A 26,759-nucleotide genomic window follows, 5' to 3' on the forward strand; every position below is an offset into this window, starting at 1 on the left:
TCACCCTCACCTTGACCTCCTTCCACCTATCACATTTCCAACGCCCCTCCCCCAAGTCCCTCCTCCCTACCTTTTATCTTAGCCTGCTGGACACACTTTCCTCATTCCTGAAGAAGGGCTCATGCCCGAAACATCGATTCTCCTGCTCCTTGGATGCTGCCTGACCTGCTGCGCTTTTCCAGCAACACATTTTCAGCCCAATACCTATGAGCTAATACTACCCCAATGCCATACAGGGAGGCATCGCATCTCAATACCAGATCTCACTTGGGATTATAGTGTGCCAACACCTTAGAGATTGATAGCTGTTTTATCACTTCCCTGAAAGCTATGGCTTGGCTTTGCAATCATTTCCAATGCCGACCCTTTAACAGTAGATGCAAAAAGATTTTGGGATGGAGGCTAGGTTATGTATGAGTTTTCCATAATAATTTGCCAGCCCAAGAAAAGACCCAAGCTCCTATACAGATGTCGGAGCTTGAGCATTTTTGATCACTCTCACTATTGTCCAATGTGTGTGAATTAGATTAGATTAGATTACTTACTTACAGTGTGGAAACAGGCCCTTCGGCCCAACAAGTCCACACCGACCCGCCGAAGCGTAACCCACCCATACCCCTACATTTACCCCTTTACCTAACACTACGGGCAATTTAGCATGGCCAATTCACCTGACTTGCACATCTTTGGACTGTGGGAGGAAACCGGAGCCCCCGGAGGAAACCCACGCAGACACGGGGAGAACGTGCAAACTCCACACAGTCAGTCGCCTGAGTCGGGAATTGAACCCGGGTCTCTGGCGCTGCGAGGCAGCAGTGCTAACCACTGTGCCACCGTGTAACCTGGCCTTGTTGACTCTGTAGCCCAAGCGGGTCACTTGGGGCATCTGGAGCACATCTTTTTCCCTTTTAAGGTATGGCCTGCCTGAGAGGAACACCTGAAGCACTATATTAAAGTTCTAAGTGCTCCTTATTGGTCTTCCCTGTTTATAGCACAGCATCTAGATAAACGGAGACTTGAGGTAGACCTTGTACAATGTTCTCGGTCATCCACTCAAAAATTGCATAAGCTGACAATACCCCAAATCCTAGTTTTGTCACTGCTGAAATAACTCCACAGAACCAGTATCCCATCACCAAGTCACTCTTTACTTACACGAAGACAATCCTTGACACTGATCCAGCTTCCTCAGTGAGAACTGCTGACACTCCTGTTTATGAGGCAGCCAGGTTAACAGCCCCAATCAGGGAACTCATTCTGAGGTTTACATGGCTAACTTTGTTACAAACATCACACTGACCATCTTTAACCATCTTGTACATAGACAACTCAACAGCTTCTAACATTGGAGGCTGACTTTAATATGACAAGACAAAATCTGGCCAACATGGAGAGGATGTAATTACTTGTAGGAAAATCAACAGAGCAATGGGAGCCAATCAAAAGACAAACAATGACAGAACAGGGCATACATGTTCCCATCAAGGTTAACAGCTCCAATCAGGGAACACATTCTGAAGTTCACGTGGAGGGTGAGACAAACAAGTTCAAACAACGCTGAATGTCAAGGGGTGTACAGAATTGGAATGATAATAGGAAGCATTGGTTGATACAAAAGGCTCAAAACAGTACTCGCCCTAGCGTACAGGAGATTGTTTAAAAAAAAGAAATTAAGAGCATGAAGAGAGGACAAGAAAAGGGCGGGTGATGTGAAGGAAAATCCAAAGGCATGTTGAATGAATTTAAAAGAATAATCAGGGAAAGAGTAGCGCCCAATAGTCGCAATCTGGGTATGGAGCCAAAAAGACAGCTGAGGTTTTAAAGGAGTAATTTGTATATTCACTATAGAGAAGGACAACGTCAGTTTATTAATCAGTGAGAAAGATTAGGATATACTTGAACAAATTATCAAAAAGGAATTATTTTAGCTTGAAAGTAAATAAATCTTGAAAGTAAATAAATCCCCAGGCCCAGATGATATATCCAGGGCTGCCTTGGGAGTCAAGGTAAGATCGCAAAGATTCTGATAATTAACTTTCATATCTGCACTAGTCACAGGAGAGGTGCCTAGAGAACTCAAAGACAGCTAATGTGGAGCCATTATTCAAGAAGTGTAATAGTGATAAACCAGGAAACTATAAACCAATGAGTTTAACATTTTTGGTAGTGAAACCACTGAAAAAAATCATCTTGGAGAGACTAATCAAGGATAGTCAACATGCCTTTTTCAAGGTGAGATTGTGTTTTAAAAAATTGATTGAACTTTTCCAAGGTGGTGATGAGGTATATAAATGACAGAAGTCTGGCTGATGGAGGCAATGGAAATGGCTACTTCACCTCAAGGACGGACAAGAGGAGAATCTATTGAAGTATACGGATGCCAGTGGGACAGAAACGGATTAAAATCATTGCAGAGCACATTACATAGGCTTTGATTTTAATAGTTTGATAATGTGCTCTTTTTAAAAAAAAAAGAAATCCCACAGCATTAAAGGCAATGTATTAATGAGAGAGATGAAGAACAGTACATAAAAGTTAACAATTTCATAGATGTGGTCTGATAAAAGAGCTTTTATATCAATTGTAGTCATTAGGCCCAAACCTCTAAATCTACATTGATGTTTTACAATGCAGTCGATCTAAGATTGTATTTTCTTCTGGATACTGGAATTTTATTAGCCTATAATATTCATTCTATTCAAGACTCAATGTAAGTAGACAGAATAAAGCATAAAATACAACAAATATTAGAGTGCCACAAGGTTGGGTAAACTTTCTTAAAACAAACACTAAACAAAAATTGAATAGATAATAACACACTGCCAGGAAATAACAGCCTACTCCTTGAACCAATGAGGTTCAAATTACACGCTATAATCCTTGGGCAGATACTGGAGGAGCTGCTGAGCTGAGATTAAGCAATAACTGAGGAGAGGAAAACAAGGGGGATTAAAAACACAAGCAACATTTCATCTTACATATCACTAAATTTTTGCAGTAAACTGGATTCAAACCAGTACAAGACACTGTTGTTCTCAACAACGCAAGCTTAAAATAATATTCATCTTTGGTAAGTTATCCTCAAGTAGACTATTCAACTACAGCAAACTTTGCTGTATCCAGCATCCTATAAACCGGCAAAATTATATACCTGAAATACCAGAGGTTTATTGTGTTATCACAATCTCGGGAGTAGTCAGTTGAGGAGGAGTTGGAAAGCTTTCTGCCAATAAGTTTAATAAAAGGCAAAGTTCCATTATTTGCAGCATAAATCACAAATAATAAAGTTGTGTGTATGCCCCATTACACTTCTACTTTTAAACATTTGTTTTTACATTGATTACGTCACCCTCTTGATCAACCAGAATATTTTATCAACCAGCACACTTCTGATGCTAGGGGTACCAGTTAACAAAATGTGTGCTATACAGTCGGTTCTCAAGGTGATCTTGTGTTACAAATATCATGCAATAGCCGCACCATTTAAACTAATGGGGCCAGAACAGAGTTATAGCCAATACAGATAGGGAAAGTTTGCATTCTCCAAATAATGGTCTAAATTCTTCAACTGTGTTGAAGAAATACTCGTTACAGCAGAACACACTGTACTCAACATTTAAATTTAGTTTCCAAAATTATTTCAAAAATATAACTAATCAACTCACCTTTCCACAAGCTCTGCAGTGATGACGCCTCTTTGTAAATGTAAACTTCTGCTCACATTTCATGCAGTTTGGTGCTTGGGAATCTGGCACCCAGACTGGAGCGACATCACCAAGAGTTGTAAATGGCTTCCGGAGAGCTCCTGGAAACTGCCCGGCGCCGAGGTCATTATCTGGACTTTCAGATCCAGAAGTATGATCAGAGTTGATATCTTTAGAAGCCCCAACACAGCACACTCCTAAATCATCACCATTAATGCTGCAATCTGGTATTAAAGCACTACCATTCAAAGCACACAAGGAGGCATCTTCCGGGGGCTCAGTTTTATCGATGAAACTTAAATTTTTGTTTTTTGCATGGTTCACTGGGTTGGATCCCAAGTCATTCAACAATTGATTAGTCAAAGGTTTTGGGATCTGTAATTTGAGGTTCAAAGGTTGTTTGGGTCGAGCACCTCCAAATGGAATACTAACTGGCTGTGCATTATTCAGAGCTAATTTTGCCGCATTTTCACGTGCACAAGTAATTGCGGCAGATTGGGTGGGAGTGTTAAAATAATTGTCTTTTAATTGATCAGCAATATCAGTAGCAATACCTAATCTGGTTAAACCATTTGTCAATCCTGTTTCCATTGCATCATTTTCCCGGTGTTGAATGTAGTTATAACATTCTGACTTGCTCTCCTCAATCTCCTTCTCTTCAGTAACAGAATCCTCCTTTAAGGGCAAAGATTTAGAAACACAAGCTGTGACTGAAGTTGGGACAGATGTAGAATCCAATCCATCACATAAAGAGTAAGGTGTTGAAACTTGTTCCTTCATATCAGCACAAGAACCTTCTAACCAATTTCCACCAGGAACCACAGTGGCTGCTAATGGCTCTTTTAGATCTACAACAATCTCACCATTACTTCCAGAGTTTTCCTTCACCACCTTGTTTTGTAATAGTGCATCGTCTTCCAGTGCGTGATGACTGCTTTGTCTCACATGCTGAATTACCTGGTCAAATATTACTTCAGAGCATGATGGTATTTTACTTGAATGATAAGACACGTCAGTAGTACATCTCTGCATGCCATTGCTTTCTTGGTTTTTTTGACAAATACTTTCACTCATGCTACTGACATTATTCTCAAAATGGTGGCCATCATCTCCACAATTACCACTATTTGAGGAGTTATCCAGTTTTGAAGTCAGATTTGGACTGCTGTTTACGGAACAGATATCATGTAGTCGAGATTGTGTTTTCTCTTCTCTTATTTTTAGCCCAGCAAAATTATCCAGGTCATCCAATATCTGTGTACTGACAATTTCAAGCAAACCTCCATCCATATCATTTCCAGTTTTCACCACCATATTATTTTCAACATGTGTTACGGACCCGCCTTCAAATTCTACTGCAGGATCATTTATTTCAGTTTTTCTGGAGAAGCAATCACTTACTTCATTTATGCCAGTAGCACCATCCAACTCAGATGTTGCATTCTGTTCATAAATTTTAACTGATAAATCATTCACCAACCAAGGCTCTTGTGAATTAGGAGATACATTTTCCAAATCTGTACAGTTCCTTAAATTTTCAAATGATGATTTTACAGACAACTCATCTGTACAGTTTGTATTTAATTGTTCAATACTTTTCAGAGTAACAGTCTTCTCAGTTTGACCATTCATGTCAGGTAACAATTGGCCACTTTGCGGGTTTGTGTTTTCTACTACAAAGGTGTTCATATTCAACAAATTTTGATTGTTTGAGCGGTCTTCCTGCAATAGGACACCGCACTGAGATGGCTGGCTGTCAGAATTTTGCACAATTAATCCAAATGCACTTGAATTCATACCTTCAGAAAGGTCTAGGTCCTTTTTACAAGCAGACTTCACTGATGATTCAGAAGAATTTGACAAGTGTTCGCAATTATTTTTGTTCCTCTCAGGGACTCCTTCTGCATTAGTTCTCCCTGTGTCAAGCATTAGATGATCTGTGATATTATTTCCATTATGACAATGATCACCTCTTCCACACAGTGCAATTTCAGAGTTAGATGAAGACTGGCATTTTAGTCTTGCTTGCACCTCGCTGGACAATGCTGCCACATTCACATTAGACAAAGCTGGGTTTAGTGATAGCAAGTGAGAGGGTGGATCCAAAATCTGACTCCATTTTGCTTCAAAAACACTTGGTGACTCAGTCTCATCTGGAAGCAAGAAGAAAAAAAATCCAACTTATTAAAATGTAAACCTGCTTTAATTCATGTCTATTTAGCTTTGTCAACATATTCTGGTCAAATACACATTTTTCATTCATTCACCCCCTCCTTGAATGAAATCTGGAGAAACCAAAAGAACCATCCATAAAAATACACATGAAAAGATATCCACTAAGAGGATGAAATTTCCAGTTTATCTTACATTTGGTCACTTACATTAATTTCTCATTTATATTTAATGCCCATAAAAATGACAATCCAAGGTAATGCAAGAATGTAAGACTATATACAAATGATTTCACAACAAGTTACTGAAGCCTCAGCTTATACAGAGAATTAAAAACACCTGTTTGCAATAAACAGAGCTAGAACTTGAAGTCACTGGTTAAGTCTCAACTGGGAAATTCAAATCAGCATTTTTAATCAAATTTCTAAATGCACTAGAAATGGTACAGAGGTGGTTTGCCATGATATTTAAGATCAAGTAGTGGTTAGGATTTTCCTTGTTGTGCTCCTGAGACTTTATAAAGCTCTAGTTAGGCCCCATTTGGAGTACTGTGTCCAGTTTTGGTCCCCACACCTCAGGAAGGACATACTGGCACTGGAGCGTGTCCAGCGGAGATTCACACGGATGATCCCTGGAATGGTAGGTCTAACATACGAGGAACGGCTGAGGATCCTGGGATTGTATTCATTGGAGTTTAGAAGATTAAGGGGAGATGTAATAGAAACTTACATAATACATGGCTTCAAGATAATACATGGCTTGGAGAGGGTGGACGCTAGGAAATTGTTTCCATTAGGCTAGGAGACTAGGACCCGTGGACACAGCCTTAGAATTAGAGGGGGTAAATTCAGAACAGAAATGCAGAGACATTTCTTCAGCCAGAGAGTGGTGGGCCTATGGAATTCATTGCCACAGAGTGCAGTGGAGGCTGGGACGCTAAATGTCTTCAAGGCAGAAATTGATAAATTCTTGATGTCATAAGGAATTAAGGGCTACGGGGAGAATGCGGGTAAGTCGAGTTGAAATGCCCAGCCATGATTGAATGGCGGAGTGGACTCGATGGGCCGAATGGCCTTACTTCTGCTCCTATGTCTTATGGTCTTAAGTAGTGATCAAACCGAAATCAAGATAAATGAAGAAGAAACTGATCTCTAGAGAATGGATCAAAATCCAGAGTTCATGCATTCAAAAATCATTGGAGAAGGCTTAAGGGAGAAAACAAGAAGCTTTTTTCTTATCAGTATCTGAAACTTGTATCTGAAAGAAAGCAGAAAATGATTTTATAAATCATTTTTAAAAAAAGTTGGAGAGGTACTTGAAGACGAGAAACACAAGGTTACAGACACTAAACAGGAATGGGGTACAAAGCATGACTTTTCTTTCAAAGAACCAGCACTCACTTTTATAGATCAAATGGTCTCCTCATTTTGCTGCATTGGTTTCCTGATCCTTCATTAAAAGTACTTCTCTGCTGATGATAAACTATAACAGTTCAAATGAGACTGCTCATTGATTTGACAAAAGCAAGGCTTTAGCAACTATCTTTAGTTCTGAAAAATTTAAATATGAAATTCCTGAAATAAAAGACCAATACACTACCAAAAAGAAAAACATGACATATGGAAAATGTATGAAAACTAAATTCAAATACGTTAAATCAACAAATTTTTATTACTTTAAAGTAACCTACTATTTCATCCAATATACTACCTCCCTGAAAAGGGTCTCACATAACACAAGAACGAGGAGTAGGCAGATACCTGGCCCTTCAGACCTGTTCCACCATTCAATAAGGCCATAGCTGATCTTGTCGTGGCCTCAGCTCCACTTACCCACCCTGTCACCATAACCCTCAATTCCTTTGCTCTTCAAAAAATTCTCTTAACTTCAAAAACATTTACAGAAGAAGCCTCAGCCGCTTCACTGGACAGGGAATTCCGCAGATTCACAACCCTATGGGTGAAGAAGTTCCTTCCCAATTCAGTCCTAAATCTGCTCCTAAATTTTGAGGCTAATGTCCTCTTTTCCTAGTTTCACCCACCAGTGGAAGCATCCTCTCTACTTCTATCTTATCTATTCCCTTCATACGTTCCTATAAAATCTCCCCCTCATTCTTTTAAATTCCAATGAACATCATCCCAGTCTACTCAGTTTCTCCTCACAAGCCAACTCCCTCATCTCCAGAATCAACCTAGTGAACCTCCTCTGCACCCCTTCTAGTAACAGTATATCCTCTCAAGTGAGGAAGGCAAAACTGCTTGCAAAACGTCAGGTGCGGCCTCATCAGCACCTATACAGCTGCAACATAACCTCCCTGCTTTTAAACTCAAACCCTTTAGCAATGAAAGACAAAATTCCACTTGTCATCTTAATTACCTGTTGCACCTGAAGACCAACCTTCTGTGATTCATGCAGAAGCACACCCAGATTCCCTGCACAGCAGCATCTGCTATTTCTTACCATTCAAGTAATAGTCCTTTTGACTCTTGTCCCTACAGAAATGGATGACTTCTCTATACTCTTTCCTATACTGGTCCAAAACAATTACATTGCAAATATGTATCCAGATCCATTTGGAGTTATTTTAGATTCCAATTCCACCATTTCTGGTAACACTGTCCACACTCCTATGATCATCTTTATATTTCTCCCATCTTCCTATAATCTTAATTTATGCACTCTGTAGTTACCAAATTGCCAATCAGTAGAAATAACTTTTGAACTACATTAACAACTTTTCAATTGAGTAATTGATAAGATGTCAAAATGAAAGGCAATCAAATTTCTTGATTTTATTGTCAACTTTAATAACTAATAAAGCCAACATGTCAGGGTGGAAATCTGAAATAAAACAAAACACGGAAATTATACAGATCAGAGTTCAATGATCAAGCACATAAATGCTTGCTTTAAGCTTTCAATCATTGTTATGGTAAAATTAAGAATTAAAATTACAGATTGGGAAGTGAAACATCATAACATCCAAGGCTATGGGCCTAGTGCTTGAAAGGACAAGCATAGCTTTGGCAATAGACTTGATGGGCTGAAGAGCTTCTTCTGTACTGGATGATTCTATGAGACAGACAGATGGACCACAAGGATTGAAAACTTACTAAACAGAAAGAACTTTACAAACACTTTTAAGACTGGTGTATTGTTGAAAATATAGCACTGACACATGGCAAGGTTCCACAAACAGCACATAAAAAGTGACCAGATCGTTTGTTTCAAGTGTTCAGGAATAAGTGTTAATGAGGTAATTGACAGAACACCTTTGTTCCGATTCATCTAAATCAGGGATTACCCAAGGGTGTGGATGGGATATTGAGGGAGTACCGCTGGCAGTGCAGTGATAAACCAGTGTTCCTCTCATACCATACTTTGAGAAGCCTTTTATGAAACTACAGGAAACATCTGTGAAATTTATCTTTTCATCCCAACCACTGAGCTGGATTAATTGGTATATTATCCATTTTATGCATTCAGTTTGCTACAATGAATGTACTTTATAGATGTGGGGTGGTAACAGTTTAGCAGTATTATCGCTACGATGTCAATCCAGAGTCACAGAGTCAGAGATGGACAGCATGGAAACAGACCCTTCGGTCCAACCTGTCCATGCTGACAAAATATCCCAACCCAATCTAGTTCCACCTGTCAGCACCCGGCCCATATCCCTCTAAACCCTTCCTATTCAGATACCCATCCAAATGCCTCTTAAATGTTGCAATTGTACCAGCCTCCACCACTTCCTCTGGCAGCTCATTCCATACACGTACCACCCTCTGCATGAAAAAGTTGCCCCTTGGGTCTCTTTTATATCTTTCCACCCTCACCCTAAACCTACGCCCTCTAGTTCTGGAATCCCCAACCCCAGGGAAAAGACTGTCTATTCATCCTATCCATGCCACTCAATTTTGTAGAAAGTAGCGAAATAGATGGTGACACCTTGCAAAATCTCCATATTACAGAGGAGGTGACTATTGATGATACAAATACCTCAGCAAGCGGCCCAGCAATCACTTCTCTGGCTTTCCACAGTTCTAGGTTACACCTGGTCAGGTCCTGGGGATTTATCCACATTTATGCGTTTCAAGACATCCAGCACTTCCTCCTCTGTAATATGGAGATTTTGCAAGGTGTCACCATCTATTTCGCTACTTTCTATGTCTTCCATATCCTTTTCCACAGTAAATACTGATGCAAAATACTCATTTAGTATCTCTTCCATTTTCAGCGGCTCCACACAAAGACCGCCTTGCTGATCGAGACTGGTACAGTTGAGAACAGAAACTATTCAAACAGTCAGGGCAGGCAGGGTCAAGGTAGGACTAATAAATTAAACTGCATTTATTTCAATGCAAGGGGCCTAACAGGGAAGGCAGATGAACTCAGGGCATGGTTAGGTACATGGGACTGGGATAGCATAGCAATTACAGAAACATGGCTCAGGGATGGACAGGACTGGCAGCTTAATGTTCCAGGATACAAATGCTACAGGAAAGATAGAAAGGGAGGCAAGAGAGGAAGGGGTGTGGCGTTTTTGATAAGGTATAGCATTACAGCTGTGCTGAGGGAGGATTTTCCTGGAAATACATCCAGGGAAATTATTTGGGTGGAACTGAGAAATAAGAAAGGGATAAGGGATAGCATTACAGCTGTGCCGAGGGAGGATATTCCTGGAAATACATCCAGGGAAGTTATTTGGGTGGAACTGAGACATAAGAAAGGGATGGTCACCTTACTGGGATTGTATTTATAGACCCCCTAATAGTCAGAGGGAAATTGAGAAACAAACTTGTAAGGAGATCAACATGCAATAATGTTAAAATAGACCCAACACAGAACCATTGATCAGACACGTGAAACCATAAAAACCTTGATCACTGAGAACTCTGGTGCCAAATGTGAACTCTTCAAGTAGCAGGTAAAAAGACTCCAACACACAACCAGAATTTATTTACAGCACAGGAAGAAATGAGACATGCTAACCTTTTAATGCACACCAGCAAAGAAAACATCTTAAATCGGAGACTAATTGACATGGTTGTAGGCGGCACGGTGGTGGCACAGTGGTTAGCACTGCTGCCTCACAGCGCCAGAGACCCGGGTTCAATTCCCGCCTCAGGCGACTGACTGTGTGGAGTTTGCACGTTCTCCCTGTGCCTGCGTGGGTTTCCTCCGGGTGCTCCGGTTTCCTCCCACAGTCACAAAGATGTGCAGGGCCAGGTGAATTGGCCATACTAAATTGCCCGTAGTGTTAAGGGGTAAATGTAGGGGTATGGGTGGGGTTCGCTTCGACGGGTCGGTGTGGACTTGTTGGGCCGAAGGGCCTGTTTCCACACTGTAATCTAATCTAATCTAAAATTTAGGCTACTATTGGTTCTGCTTCAGTGGGTGAAAGAAAAGAACTCAAATTTTTAAAACCATTATTATTCTTTTTAACTGAAACTGCACAAATTTATAGAACTGGAGGCTGTTGGATGACAATTACTTTACTACTTATTCAGGGTTCAATCCAATCCCTTTCATTGACTGGTTACTGATTAAAAAGGAGTCTATGAACCACATACAAAACATTAAACAACCAAGTTCACTTGCTTCAATATTCATTATTTTTCTCATATTCCTCCTCCCTCTGACCAGTTAAAGTTGGCATGCTGACCTACACTAGTATTTTTGTCAATGAATTAAGCTGTATTCAGACATTCCATGCTCTGGATTCTCCACAGAGACTATTTCCACATTGAATACTGATGAACAATCACTTGGAGCTGCAGCTCGAGATGGCCATGTTGTCAATACTCAAGGAATGGCGAGGGGAGCCTGGAGATGCAATTACAGGATTGAAATGAGTAGATAAGTGCTGATCATTTATCTCATTTGCATAAGCGTAAGTTCACTGGTTCAGCTAGGATGTTACGAGGTTAACTTGCTTTGTTGACCTTCAAGAAATGGGATGCCCTGGGGGTAGAGTGATATTTTTCTGAGTCTTGCAGGTACAATGTAAAAAGAATGTTATCATCTCCTATTCATAATCAATAAGAACATTGCAGTTAAAATTCTGACCACATCCTGTAGTTAAAAAATCAATTTACAACAAATCTTGCCATTATGGGGTGGTTTCTGGAGATGATCAGGTCACTCACTGAACTGTCTTGAGTGGCATGTGACTATAGGGGAGTGGCTGGTGGTTGTCTTGTGGGCATAACTAACAGTGATGTGAGATTTTGTACAAAGGAAGAACTGGTTCCTTCGATCAGAGAGCTTCTCTTGACAAGCTTCGCAAGCATTGCAAAGAGTGTTAAGTAATCCTCCAAAGCTTGTACTTGCTTAATAAATTTTGACTGTTCACAGAAGTTGGTATGTTGCAGTTGCATAAAGTGTGTAAGCATCTCAAGAAAAAGAACTTAACTATAGCCCTGACCATTAGGGCATATAGTCCCATTCTCTACAGTCTGAGGGATGCTTCCCCCTTCCAGGATAAAGGCAAAACATTAACACACATCTGAAGAAATTAACTTACCTTCATTCTGCTCAAATTCATCCAACACTTTGTCCAGGTTAAATGCCTCAGCCTGGAAATAGTTCTCCATTTGCCAATATTCACTACCTGCACAATACCCTCAGTCTGTCTGAACCTGTTAAGATACAAAAATAATCATTCCTTTATCAGTATCAATGTTCGATTCACTTATGAATCAAGTTGATCTAATCTGCTGTTGTTTCACATCAGTATCTACTTCTTGGGCTTCAAGTTAAATAACACTTTACTTTTAAAATCCTAATCCTCATTTTCAATCACTCCATAACCTCACAGACCCCCACCTTATCTGTGAAATTACCTTCATCAAAAAATCATCCATTCCTCCAATTCAGATCTTGGGCATATTCTATTTTAATTGCTTCACAATTGGTTACTGAAGGCTCAGCAGCCTGGGCTGCCAAAGGGGGAACCTTACCAAACCAAAGACAACTTTGACAGCAACTGGTGTGAATGGCAGGTTTGCCTTCCCACCCCCAGCATATTCCTTTTCATCCATTTGATCTTGCCATGAAACCAGCAACACACTTAGCCAGTGAGCAGCCAATTAAGACAACCAAAATCCCACTTAAGAGCCATTTACAGAACCTGAAGCATCACCCTGCTATTGGACATGACTCCAGGTGAGGGTGTTCACTTCGTTAATTTAGTGGTGCTGTACTCAAAATGATTTTCAAATGGCACAAATCAAAATGAGCACTGTTTTGCCAAATCTCTTTCACCAGGAAATATCAAAAGCTTGATGAAATTTCAGTGGTCAGTGACTCCTATACATATGTTCCACAGCTGTTCAGAAGCACTTCACTTTTCACTTTACCCAGATTGATGGGAGCTTGACTTCACATTCAGCTAAATTCTGACATTTATTTTAAAAGATGTAGAATCCACTGTGGAACTACAGCCTCAGGGATTATAAATATTTTGTGTAATTTGAAATCCTCAGTAGAAAATTAACACATTATTATGTTAGAGCCTTCAGGAACCTGAGTGTGCTGTTGCTATGGATAAGCAATACTGAATGCAAGTCCTCTAATTCATGACCAAAGCACATGAGCTGCAGTAGCTCAGATGAAGTACATGTCTCAGTACTAGTCATAAATTACATCAAAAATATATTATACAACATATAAATCTGTCAATTCATAATGCAAACTTTAATAACTAGATACTGAATGATACTGCACAACCTTATTGCCATTTTCTGATTGTTGGCATCTTGGGTATCATTCAAGTGTTTAAATGGGGTCACATTACAAATAGTTTGAGAAACACTGCTCATTGTTTTGTCACTGGTGTAGTGGTGCTACAACTGAACGAGAAACCTGGAGGAATAAGACAAAGAACTAGGGAGCTATGTAACAGAAACCAGAAGTTACTAAAGAAACTCAGGAGGTCAGCAGTAGTGGAACAAAAAAGTTAAAGTTTCAAATCCAGTGACTCATCATCAGAACTGTTAGTAGCAAAGAAAAACGTAGTTATGCTGAAATCGAATTGAGGGAGGGGGTTACACATCAGTGGACACATATGAAAAGGAGCAAGTAGAATATGGATAGCACGCCAAGATAGAAAAGCTGAATAAAAGATAATAAGACCCAAGAGTGAGGAAATAGGTTAGCTATGCTAAATCAAAGCCATCTCAATGGGCCTAGAAGTACATGACAATGGGGGACTATGCTAAAAACAACCCATGTCATAACAGGACCTGCTATAAAAGGTGGGTTAAAAAAGAAGAAAGGATGGAATAAAACCTAGAGACCTTGGCTGACCACCATGGAGATACTGCTTCAAACCCCACAACAGTTGCTGAAAGTTAAAATTCAAGTAATTTTGCTGAGGTGGCGAGAGAAAGAAAGTGGCTGTCAGGATAGTGTGGCAAAGGAGGATTGCAAGAAAATGATGCGTGCATGCGATTTAAAAGAGCAGGCGGCTGCAAGTGGTACAGAGGGTGGGAGAAGAGGGAGCTGACAGATAGGCGAAAGGAGATGGTATGGAAGAGAAAAGTTTGGACCCATCAACAAATAAATGCTCAGCTAATTAGGAGCCAGGAAAACTAAAAAAAAATCACAGATAATGAACACATGGCAAATGAATGTGTAATGTTAAAAGGGACAGGCTAGACATTAATGTAATATTAAAAGGGTTAAACTGCACTCTTTGGGTGGGGACGACAAGAATGCAAGTCACTCATACCCAATTAGACAGGAATTTGCTCCTACTCCCCCTTGCTACTATCAAGTTAAACTATCGCTTCCATTCAGAAATGCTTTCTGGCCAGAAGTATGTCGGACCTGCATTGTGTTGGGGAATCAGAGTCTGGAGTCAGGAAATCGTCTGCTTGATGATTTCCCAAGATTAGGCCATTAGCATTTGCATTATCTCAGAGGATGATCTCATACTGCTACTATACCTGGGGTAATAGGTGACTGACTAACTGGGGGTTGTCTTGAATGGCATGTGACTATGGGGAGTGGTCAGAGTACCTATAAGCATGGCCAACTGACCTGTCTAAAGGGGGTGTGTTTTCTTTGTTCAGGGCCTCACTTTGACTCAACCTCGCATGCCGGGAGAGGGGAGAGGAGAGAGGGGAAGGAGGGGGTCACCTAGCTTGTACAAGTTTCAATAAACTTTAACTGTTTGCAGAGGTTGGTGTGTGTGAATTGCATATCATGTGCAAAACCTCGGGAATAAACCTAACAAATGTGGAATCTCTACTTCAAGGTTGCATATATTCAAAAGCTATTATATGGAGAAAAAGGTTTTATAATGCATACAGTTAACAGCTGAATTGAAATCAGAGACTTGGGTTTTTAAAAAAGGTAACAACCACCTCAGTAAAATCTTCTTGCTTTGTTCATGTGCAATGGAAATACATTAGTTTGTGAAAGGTATGCTAACTGACATCCTGAGACACAAACCTATTTTGAAAAGGTGGTTACTAAATTATGGCTAACGTCTTATGCCAATTTAAATACTGTAGTGTCCAAACACAATGCTTTCATTAGGTTTTGTAGCTTTAGGTTTAAAGAATTGATAATTGCCAAAAGATATTGATAACTTCCTCTGACCCTGCTTTTGAGAGTTAAAATACTTCATCAGCACAGATACAGAATTAGGTAACTGCATCACCTAATAATAGAGTTAGAGAGAGTGAAAAAGGAGACCCTGAAAACCTAAACTTAGTCACTGAAAATCAAAAACTGATAGCCTTCAAGAAAATTTCAAGAAAAGCTAAAAAAAAAAAACTACTTTCATCCTGCAACCTGACTTGGTCTGGCCAACATGTGGTGCCAGACCCATGGCGGAACGCCCTCTGAAATGGATCAGCAAGCCACTCAATTCCAGGGAAACTTGGGATGTGCAACAAATTATGGCTTTGCCAGTTGTGCCTACATCCAATGAAGCAATAGAATTTATTCTAAGTCAAGAATATCAAACAGATCCATAGCCACTATGCCATTTTTGCCTGATGGTGCAAACATTTGTCAATAAGTCTGTCAACATATAACGCTTTATGTTTTTGAAATAAAATGTAACATGCTAAAGGTATAGGTAGAAATATGTAATTAATCATTTAATCAAACGTGAGGCCTAATATCTGCAACATGCTTCCCAGTTCAATTTTTCTAATGTTAATCTTCCATTTCCTGTTCTGAATCTAATTCAAATTTCAACTTTGTTAGCAAGACCTATGACCTGCATTTCCTCCCCAGTCTCATTTTCCTTTGGCAGTATTCAAGCGAATGGCTGTTACTTGCAAACATTCATGCCAATTATGACGAAGCTAAATGTGTTAAGCTCTCAAAGCATTCTCTATCCAGGAGAATTTTGAGGGTTAAGTGCTCTACTTTATACTTTCAACTGTGTTTCTCGATCAATTTATTTTTGTTAACCTAGAATCCAAATGCACAGCACTTAATATGAATTGCTAATTACACATTCACCCCAACTAAATAAAAAAACTTAAAACCAAATCCATATATCAAAGTAAATGCTATTAGGTACAGAAACAAATCAATTCCAATTTCAGCAAATTCACCAGAAACATGTAACAAACCTTGTAGTTCAACATGTGTAAGCATATTCATTGTAAATTGTCATCCATCTAAGGCACCTTTAAAAACAAACTATCACAGGACATTAATCTCTGAAAAACTTATCCAAAAATCAGTCCTTAAGATTCTCAAATGCTGTTGAAATAAACCTCGTTAGAGACAAAAAACAAAAAATCGCAAATGCTGGAATCCAAAGTAGACAGGTAGGAGGATAGAAGAACACAGTAAGCCAGTCAGCATCAGAAGGTGCAGAAGTTGACATTTCAGAAGAAGGGTGACACCCAAAACGTGGACTTCTGCACCTCTTGATGCTGCCTGGCTTGCTGTGTTCTTCCAGCCTCCTGCCTGTTGACATCGAAATAAACCAAGCAGTACTCTTGCCCTCCACTTAGCTCCAAATGGTGACTTTGCCTTCCTGATACACAACAATTTCAGTGACTGAAGTTAGCTAACTGTATCAAATCAATAAAACAAATAATCCTAAAATTCCACAGTCCTGAGCACAAAGAATATTCCCACAGAATTAGCCCGGTGATGCTTCTAAAACTTAGAACTTGGCATTCTTTCAAGAAGTTTACATTGAAAAGAATTCTAGAAGCATCACCGGGATAATAGGAATATTCTCAAACTACCTTCTACTTGGAAAAGGGTATCAGACACTTGGGGACATCAGCACCTCAGAACTATATCACTTCCTTCACTGCTGTCCCCAACTCCCTTCTTATCTACACTGTTTCACCAAGACCCAAGGACTGCAGAGATTCAAGAATGCAGCTCACCACCATCACCTCCACCTCAAGGGCAATAAATGTTGCTCTCAGAGATGCCAACAGCCCATAAATGAATAAAAATGCTATAACACTATTTATACAAAATCATTCTTTCCACCCCAATTACAACTGAAGCAGAGTAGCCTTTAACGAGCACAAAGCAGAATTTATGATCAAGGAAATGTAGATGGTCTTTAAGGAAGCAACACCTGCAGCCATGGTTAAAAAAAAGGACTAAGTCACGTCAATAATAGAAGCCACGTAAATCCATCAGTAGAACCTAGAACTGTTCCAGCATAGAAGAGAGCTTTCCATTCCACTGTCCCCATGCCGACTTCCTGCAAGAAGTTCCCCTGCTTCATGTTTCTTCCATAGCCCTGGAAAACTTTTGTTTCAAACAAAAAAAAATTATGGAGAATCCAAAGGGTTTTACAAATACATTAAGGACAAAAGGGTAACTAGGGAGAGAATAGGGCCCCTCAAAGATCAGCAAGGCGGCCTTTGTGTGGAGCTGCAGGAGATGGGGGAAGATACCAAACGAGTATTTTGCATCAGTATTTACTGTGGAAAAGGAGATGGAAGATATAGAATGTAGGGATATAGATGGTGACATCCTGAAAAGTGTCCATATTACAGAGGGGGAAGTGCTGGATGTCTTGAAATGCATAAAAGTGGATAAATCCCCAGGACCTGATCGGGTATACCCTAGAATTCTGTGGGAAGCTAGGGAAGTGATTGCTGGGCCTCTTACTGAAATACTTGTATCATCGATAGTCACAAGTGAAGTGCCGGAAGACTGGAGGATGGCTACTGTGGTACCACAATTTAAAAACGTGGAAAGGCAGAGACTGATTACGGCTAGTCAACATGGCTTTGACATGGGAAATCATATCTCACAAACTTGATTGAGGTTTTTGAACGAGTCAAAAAGAGGATTGATGAGGGCAAAATGGTAGACGTGATCTATATGGACTTCAGTAAGGCATTTGACAAGGTTCCCCATGGGAGACTGGTTAGCAAGGTTAGATATCATGGAGTACAGTCATTTGGATTCAAAACCGGCTCAAAAAAGATAGAAGACAGAGGGTGGTGGTGGAGGGTTGTTTTTCAGACTGGAGGCCTGTAACCAGTGGAGTGCCACAAGGATCGTTGGTGGGTCCACTACTTTTCAATCGTTTCTATAAATGATTTGGATGTGAGCATAACAGGTATAGTTAGTAAGTTTGCAGATGACACCAAAATTGGAGGTGTAGTGGACAGCGAAGGTTACCTCAGATTACAACAGGATCTTGATCAAATGGGTCAATGAGCGGAGAAGTAGTGGCAGATAGAGTTTAATTCAGATTAATGTGAGGTGCTGCATTTTGGGAATGCAAATCTTAGCAGGGCTTATACACTTAATGCTAAGGTCCTCGAGAGTGTTGCTGAACAAAGAGACCTTGGAGAGCAGGTTCATAGCTCCTTGAAAGTGGAGTCGCAGGTAGATAGGATAGTGAAGGCAGCATTTGGAATGCTTTCCTTTATTGGTCAGAGTATTGAGTACAGGGGTTGGGAGGTCATCCTGCTGCTCCGTTTCAGAGAACACCTCTGGGACACCCGGACCAACCAACCCAACCACCCTGTGGCTCAACACTTCAACTCCCCCTCCCACTCCACTAAGGATATGCAGGTCTTTAGACTCCTCCATCGCCAGACCACAATAAAACAACGGTTGGAGGAAGAGCGCCTCATCTTCCGCCTAGGAACCCTCCAACCACAAGGGATGAACTCGGATTTCACCAGTTTCCTCATTTCCCCTCCCCCCATCTTGTCTCAGTCAAAGCCATCGAACTCAGCACTGCCTTCCTAACCTGCAATCTTCTTCCTGACCTCTCCGCCCCCACCCCAGTCTGACCTATCACCCTCACTTTAACCTCCTTCCACCTATCGCATTTCCAACACCCCTCCCCCAAGTCCCTCCTCCCTACCTTTTATCTTAGCCTGCTGGACACACTTTCCTCATTCCTGAAGGGCTTATGCCCGAAACGTCGATTCTCCTGTTCCCTGGATGCTGCCTGACCTGCTGCGCTGTTCCAGCAACACATTTTCAGCTATAAATTTAAGATGCAACCACTTACACTAAATGAGCATCAAATGAGTTTTTTTTCATTCCATCAAATCTTATGAATTCCCTCATGCCAGATCGCCTTCTAACCTAATAAAAAAGATCAATCCTTAGAGATTTCTTTGCTTTGAATTCCCATAGCCAACTACAATCTAGCTGATAGGAATGTTACACCTTGGAAATATTACATTATATCTGCCAAAGTCTTTCACAACTTTTAAAATACGACAAATATACCTACTTTATTTCAATATATCTGTTCTTTTTCATAATTAGCCTATTGGAATACTAGCATTCACTTACATTAAAATGCTGACTAGGTTTGTAATCATGATGTTTAGAATGATAAAGGGATTAAATAGGGCAAAATAACTACTTATATTCATAGGGGAATTTTCAAGTGAGCTAAGTCTTAAAATTAGTGAATGAAGCAATTGAAGAGTGAAATTATGCTCATTTACAACATTAGAAGTTTCTAAACTGCTCTCCAATTGTTTCCCCTCCCACCCAAGAATAAAAATGAGATACTTTCATCAAGAGAAATGAGAAAAGTCTATTGGACTTAGGGTTAACTGGTTCTCTTCCCACAGATGCTGCCAGACCTGCTGAGTTTCGCCAGCATTGACTTTCAGATTTCCAGCATCTGCAGTACTTTACTTAATTTCACCATTGAGCTCATTCCAAATTCCTGTAACCTATTGAAGTATTGATAAACGTATGAACAAAGGTGCAATGATGTCTCAGTCTCAACTGACCTTACAACAAAATATCCCATACTCAGATTCTCAATTTCTTCCAAACATGTTTTCAAGTGATCTTTAAATTCATGGCCAAGCCACGAAGAAGAAACAACCCTCTGGCATTCGTCATCAAAACCCTCCAGAATTTTTTTTTTTTTTTTTTTAAATGCACCTCTCATCACAAACATTGAACTTTCCAGCAATTTTTAAAAAAATTCTCCCTTTACAAACGGCAAAATATAAAAGATCTTAAAATTAAAAAAAAAGGGGGGGGGATCTTGAGGAGATAAAGCTATTTCTCCAAACTGAAACTTAATGTGGCTGAGAGATCCAGATGACATGAAGACAGAAACCAATCAGAAATCCAAAGAGTTAACACTTTTTAAATAAAGGTATCTCTCAGAAAAAAGGAGACAGAGACTAAACTGCTACTGCTATGGAGAAGCCGATGTTTGTTTAGGCTGTCAACAAGCAGGGTGCTTGTGATAGTTTGCCTTTTGCTCAGAAGAACAGATGAGGCTCTCAAAAGTAAGTTGCAGGGTACACTTTTCAGAGAGAAATTGTATCTGGTAAAACGTAGGCTGAGTGGAATATATTTTGATGACCACTGAAGTTTTTGTCATTGTGCAGTGGGCACAGGCGCCAGAGTGTGACTGTGGAAGTGTTCTTATAATATACACACCTGCAAGAAATCCATGCATTTCTTTTAAAAAAAAACGTGCTCCATAAGACATTCTGTTAAAAATCACAACACCAGATTATGGTCCAACAGGTTTACTGGCATCTCAACATTCAGGATTCTGGACAGAATATACAAGGAGAAACTATTCCTGCTCAGAACACGATCGATAAGATCTGCTCTGGGTCTGACCATGCCTTCAATAGTTTTAGCTTTCTCTATTGAATAAGCTGACTTTGGATGTTAGTTTTTTTGAGTAATAGGTTTGATTCCATGCTGTACAGCTCTATCAGTCCACTCATCCATGCCAACCAGATATCCTAAATTAATCTCGTCCCATTTGCCACTATTTGGTCTATATCCCACCAAACCCTTCTTTTTGGTATACCCATCCAGATGCTTTTTAGCTTTCAGGGTAGTATTTTAGCACGGATAGAAGATTGGCTAACTAATAGAAGACAGTTTGGGAAAAGGATGCATTTTCAGAATGGCAACCTGTAACTAAAGGAATTCCACAGGGGTCAGTGCTGGGGTCACAATTATTTATAACATACATCTTAATGAGACTTAGTTGAGGAAAGCAAATGCACTATCAGAGAGTTTGTAGGCAACAAAAAGAGGGACATAAACAGGTTACATCAATGGGCAAAAAAGGACTAGATTGGGTTGGGAGATCTGATCGGCATGGATGGGTTGGACCGAAAGATCCGTTTCCATGCTTTACATCTATGACCATAACATGGTTTTGTGTGATCGTATGCACTTTGCAGGAAGAATTGAAAAGCTAAATATTATTTGAATGGAGAAAGACTGTAGAATTCTGCGGCTCAGGGGGATTTGGAGTTGGAGGTGCAAGTGCATGAACCTCAAAAAAACTAACATCCAAAGTCAGCTTATTCAATAGAGAAAGCTAAAACTATTGAAGGCATGGTCAGACCCAGAGCAGATTTCAGTGAACAGTTCTGGTCCCTTTATCTAAGGAAATATTTACTGGCATTGGAGGCCTACAGACTTTCACCTGCAGGATCAAGTATGTATATAAATTTGCGTATTTCAGCAAGATCCTCACCACCTTCAATTACCTTAGACTTATTAGGCATGATATTATTTTCTCAAATGCCAATTTTTAAAAACCTTCCTTAAAAATATAATTTGCAATCTGATGAAACAAGTTAAGGAATTGGTTTGTGCAAAAAGAATTCAACAATATATCTGGGGAAGGTAATGGTATAAAAGGTATTGTCACTGGACTAGTAATTCAGCAACACAGATAAACGTTCTGGTTTGAATCCCAACATCACGGAGGACAGAATTTAAATCTAATAAAATCTGGAATTAAAAAGTCTAATAATGACCATGAAACCATTGTCGACTGCTGTCAAAACCCATGTGATTCACTAATTTGCTTTAGGAAAGGAAAACTGTCGAACTTACCAGGTCGAGACGATGTGTGACTCCAGACCCAGAGGAATGTTCTTGAATCTTAACTGTCTCCCAAGATAGCCAAACAAGCCAATCAGTTGTATCAATCATTTAAACATTTTAAGAAGTGAAAAACACAGACCATCCGGCACTAACTTAGACACCAGAAATGACAATAACAAATTCAGTCCCGTCAGCCGTGCCAAAGTTCTCAACAAAATCTGGGGGAATAGTGCCAAAACAGGGAGGGTTTAACCGTCACATTCACTCAATCACACCTTACACACAAATGTCCGGCACTATCACCATCCCTGGGTAAGTGTTGTCCAACTGTCAGAACAGACATTTGAGGTGGTGCACAGTGGTATGTGGCAAGGAAAGAGTTGCCTGACAGTCCTCAGCATTGACTCATGAACCCATGAAGTCTCCTCACATCAGGTCAAACTTAGGCAAGAAAACCTCCTGCCCCCATCTTGGCTAATGAATAAATACACTTCCATGATGAATACCACTTGAGGTGGCAAGTGTGAAGAATGTACTCTGGGTGGGTATCTTCAATGTCTACCAGACAAGGTATCTTGGCAACATTACTACGGACAGAGCTGGTCAAGTCCGAAAGGTCATAGCACTCAAATGGGGGGAGGGAAGCAAGAGTTAACATACATGACCTCATCCTCACTAATCTGCCAGGTACAGAAACATCTGTCCATGGGAGGACCAGGAACAGTGACCATTGCACTGTCCCTGTTGAGACAAAATCCAGTATTCACATGAAGGACACCATCCATCATGTTGTGTGGCACTATATTAAACAGTGTAGACTTTAAACAGATCAGGCAACTCAAAACTGGGTCTTCATGGGGTGCTGTAGACCATCGGCAGCAGAATTTTACAACAATTGCAACCTCTTGGCCTGCCATAACTTCCCATTCTACTATGGCCATCAAGTCAGGAAACAAACTCTGGTTCAATCATTAATGTAGGTGGGCATGCCAGCAGCAGACATACCTAAAAATGAGTTATCAACCTGGGTGAAGCAACAGAACAATTACTTGGATGCCAAGTAGAATAAGCAGCAAATGCTAGATATCTCTAAATGATTTTGTAACCAATGAATCAGGTTGAATATGGTGGGCAATATGGTGGATAAATCGCCACAAATTACTTTTCCTCAATGATGGGGAAGCCCAGCACATCACTGCAAAGTGAAGACCGAAGTAGTGACAACAATCTTCAGCCAGTCATGCCAAGTGGATGATCCATCTCAGCTTCATACAGACATCTGCAGTATCAGAGATGCCAGCATTCAGTAAATTCAATTCATTCAAGATATCTCTAGAGGCAGTAAATATTACAATGGCTGTGACATGGACAATATTCTAGCAAGAGTACCAAAGATGTGCACCAGGACTAGCCACACCAATTGCCAAGTTGTTGCAGTATAAACTGCAATCTAGCAGACAATGTAAAAAATTTGAAAAGTGTGGTGCTGGAAAAACACAGCAGGCCAGGCAGCATCCGAAGTGCAGGAGAATCATTCCTGAAGAAGGGCTTATGCCCAAAACGTCGATTCTCCTGCTCCTCGGATGCTGCCTGGCCTCCTGCTCCTCGGATGCTGCCTGGCCTGCTGTGTTTTTCCAGCACCACATTTTCAACTCTGGTATTCGAGCATCTGCAGTCCTCACTTTTTCCAATGTAAAAAAATTTCCCCAGCATGTCCGGCACATGAAGAGCAAGTCAAATCCAACCCAGCCAACTCATCAGTCTACTCTTGATCAGTGGTCAGGGTACGTGTCATCGACAATGCTGTCAAGGAGCAGTTGCTTAGCAATAACCTATTCTGTGTCTTGCTTCCACAGGACACACAGCTTCCGGCTTCGTTACAGCTTGGTCCAAACATGGATAAAACAGCTTAAACTCTAGAGGTGAGAGGAGACTGCACACAGATGAGTCCTGCACATTAAGGTCATATTCAATAGAGCATGGCAAAGAACCACAGCAAGCATGGAATTAATGGGAATCAGGAGAAAAAGTCTCTCCAAGTAGGACTCTTAGCAATTCAGGATGGCTGCCAAACTAGCAGAGGCAGGCTGCTTCACCAGCACCATTGGCGGCTATTGGGAGGCTGCAGAGGGGAAAGGCGGCAGCTACACATTAAAGGCATTGTTCAAGGACAGCCAATAAATTCTTTATATGTGCCAGAACCTGGAAGATCAATTCTGGTGAACAAAATGGGGAAGCTCCACCAACAGTGGTGGGTGCACTGAGGTAGCCATGGCAGTAAGTGCGTCAGTCTCTGGGAAAAATTTAGTGTTGTGACATCCTAACTCTCACTATTCCAATTATTCTTCAATCATGTGCTTGCTGTTCTATTCTGGCTCCTGGTTAAGCCAGCCTTGATTTTAACATGCTCTTTATTTACACACCCTTCCATGACTTCACCTATCCCAATCTCCAATTGTTTCCAGTCCTCTAACACACAGATATGAGCATTGCTAAAATTCTGCCTTAAACATTCCCAACTTCAATCATTCAATTGCTGAACTTCACCTTAATTTCTAAATTCTGGAATTCCCTCCTCAAATCTGTCTCACCTTCAAGATATTTGAAATGTTTTCTCATCTGCCGAATAGCCCCACGTGCAACTCAAAAGTCACATTTTTGTTTGATAACACTCCTGTGTTATTGGAACATTTATTTATAGAAGAATCTTAAACGTAATGAAAAGTAGTTGTTGAGAAGAAATTTCACATATTTCAACTGTCAAAACAAATGAAAACTGTTCTCACTGATTTTCATGCTTTCTTTCTTACTAGCATTTTCAGGTACGAAGGCCGGAAAATCAGTGAGAACAATTTTCATTTCTGGTCTTGACAGTTGTAATGTGTGAAATATTTTTTCAACAACAACTTTTATTTATAGAAGAATTCTGTCTAGCTTGCCTGTACTCCTAGCTATAGGCATTGGCCATTTGGGAAAGGCATAGGAGTCCACAAGTCAATGGCCCACGTCTATAGATAGGAGAACAGGCAAGCTAGACTGGATTGAGTACAAGACAGAACCAAGAAGAGAAATGTTGACCAAATTCTTCTCCTTGAACTGACAGAACCAATTATAAAGCTTCTACAGTTATATCAGCTGAAACAGAAACAGTACTGAACATATAATGTTTCTGATCCACATAGTTCATCTGAGTGGCTAAACATCAGAGCTAATTTATGCTTGGGATAAATTAGTCATTCATTGTCTAAAACTAATATCGAAGAGTTTTTGAAATGTAAAAAGAAACATTTAAATAAATGAAATGAGCTTTTGGGTCATTTGGTAACAAGGTTATTGCAACTGCAGTTGCTTTACTATAATTTTGCATATCTGATCATGCATATGCATTACCTGCTTCTTCCTCTATTTGTCACTGTCCAGTCAGAATCAGATGTACAGTACAGAAACAGACTGTTACAGAAACAGATTAAGGTGAAGTTCAGCAATTGAATGATTGAAGTTGGTCCAACGCGTCCGCACTGACTAGATATCTTGTCACATTTGCCAGCACATGGCCTATATCTCTCTACACCCTTCCTATTCACATACCCATCCAGACACCCTTTAAAAAATGTTGTAAATTGCACCAGCCGCCAGCATTTTCTCTGGCAGCTTATTCCACAAACACCTGATTTCTCAGCACCAGAACCTCACCTTGCAACATATTTCATAATTTTTAGATATTAGATATTGTAATCACTCTGCAGATAACAAAGTAAAATGTATTAATGATAAGTAACCTTTAGAGTGAGTGAACTGTTGTCATAGTACTTAATGGAAATTATAGCACAAGTGTTATTGACCAGATCAAACATCCTCAAAACATATCAAAGAGATAGCCTTTACACCAATTTTTAGCTTATTTAAAGGCAAGGCTAAGACGCTGTGCTCCAAATGCGATTTTATTGATCAAACTATGCTGTAAGCAAAGCACACTTCATTCTTACACCACAGTTACAATACAAAACAAAAAAAGAAAATTGGTCATAACTTTAGCTCTTTCAAAATGCTTAACTAAATATTTAATTCCCTGGGCCGCCTCCACCACCAAATTCAAGCCACCCAATGTCTCGAGGAAGAAAGCCTCATCTTCCGCCTTAGGATCTCCAACTACATGGCATCAACATCATCTATTTCCTCATCTCCCCTTCCCCCACCTCATCATGGATCCAACCCTCTAACTCGGCACCACCCTCTTGAATTGTCCTACCTGTCCATCCTCTTTCCCACCTATCCACTCCACCGTCCCCTCAGACTTATCATCCCCCACCTGCATCTACCAGTCATCTTCCCAGCTACCTTCCCCCTCTACCGGCACATTTATGTAATTCCCCTTCCCCACCTCAGCCCCTTTTCCTTTCCCATCCCACCCCCCCATGAACATTCCTGAGGAAGGGTTATACCCAAAATTTAGACTCTCCTCCCGCTCCTTGGATGCTGCCTCACCTGCCTAGCTTTCCAGCACCTCACTTTTGAAAACTGCTCAATATAGCAGCATCCCATAAACACAACCTTGGCAAGAGCAAAAAT

At 40.4% G+C, this 26,759-nt stretch overlaps 1 protein-coding gene across 2 annotated transcripts in view; it reads right to left on the reverse strand.

Moving 5' to 3' along the window:
* Nucleotides 1-26,759, reverse strand: part of LOC122554333 (zinc finger FYVE domain-containing protein 9-like) — a 118,770-nt gene that overhangs the window by 66,599 nt on the left and 25,412 nt on the right. For both annotated transcript variants that reach the window (XM_043699190.1, XM_043699191.1), the window contains 2 exons: nt 12,403-12,517; nt 3,666-5,857 (listed from right to left, as the gene is read on the reverse strand). In XM_043699190.1, the coding sequence (XP_043555125.1) occupies nt 3,666-5,857; nt 12,403-12,472 (2,262 nt within the window). In that variant the 5' untranslated portion in view covers nt 12,473-12,517. The remainder of the gene's footprint in view (nt 1-3,665; nt 5,858-12,402; nt 12,518-26,759) is intronic.

The sequence above is a fragment of the Chiloscyllium plagiosum genome, chromosome 11 (genome assembly GCF_004010195.1).
Source record: "Chiloscyllium plagiosum isolate BGI_BamShark_2017 chromosome 11, ASM401019v2, whole genome shotgun sequence".
Classification (NCBI taxonomy): Eukaryota; Metazoa; Chordata; class Chondrichthyes; order Orectolobiformes; family Hemiscylliidae; genus Chiloscyllium; species Chiloscyllium plagiosum.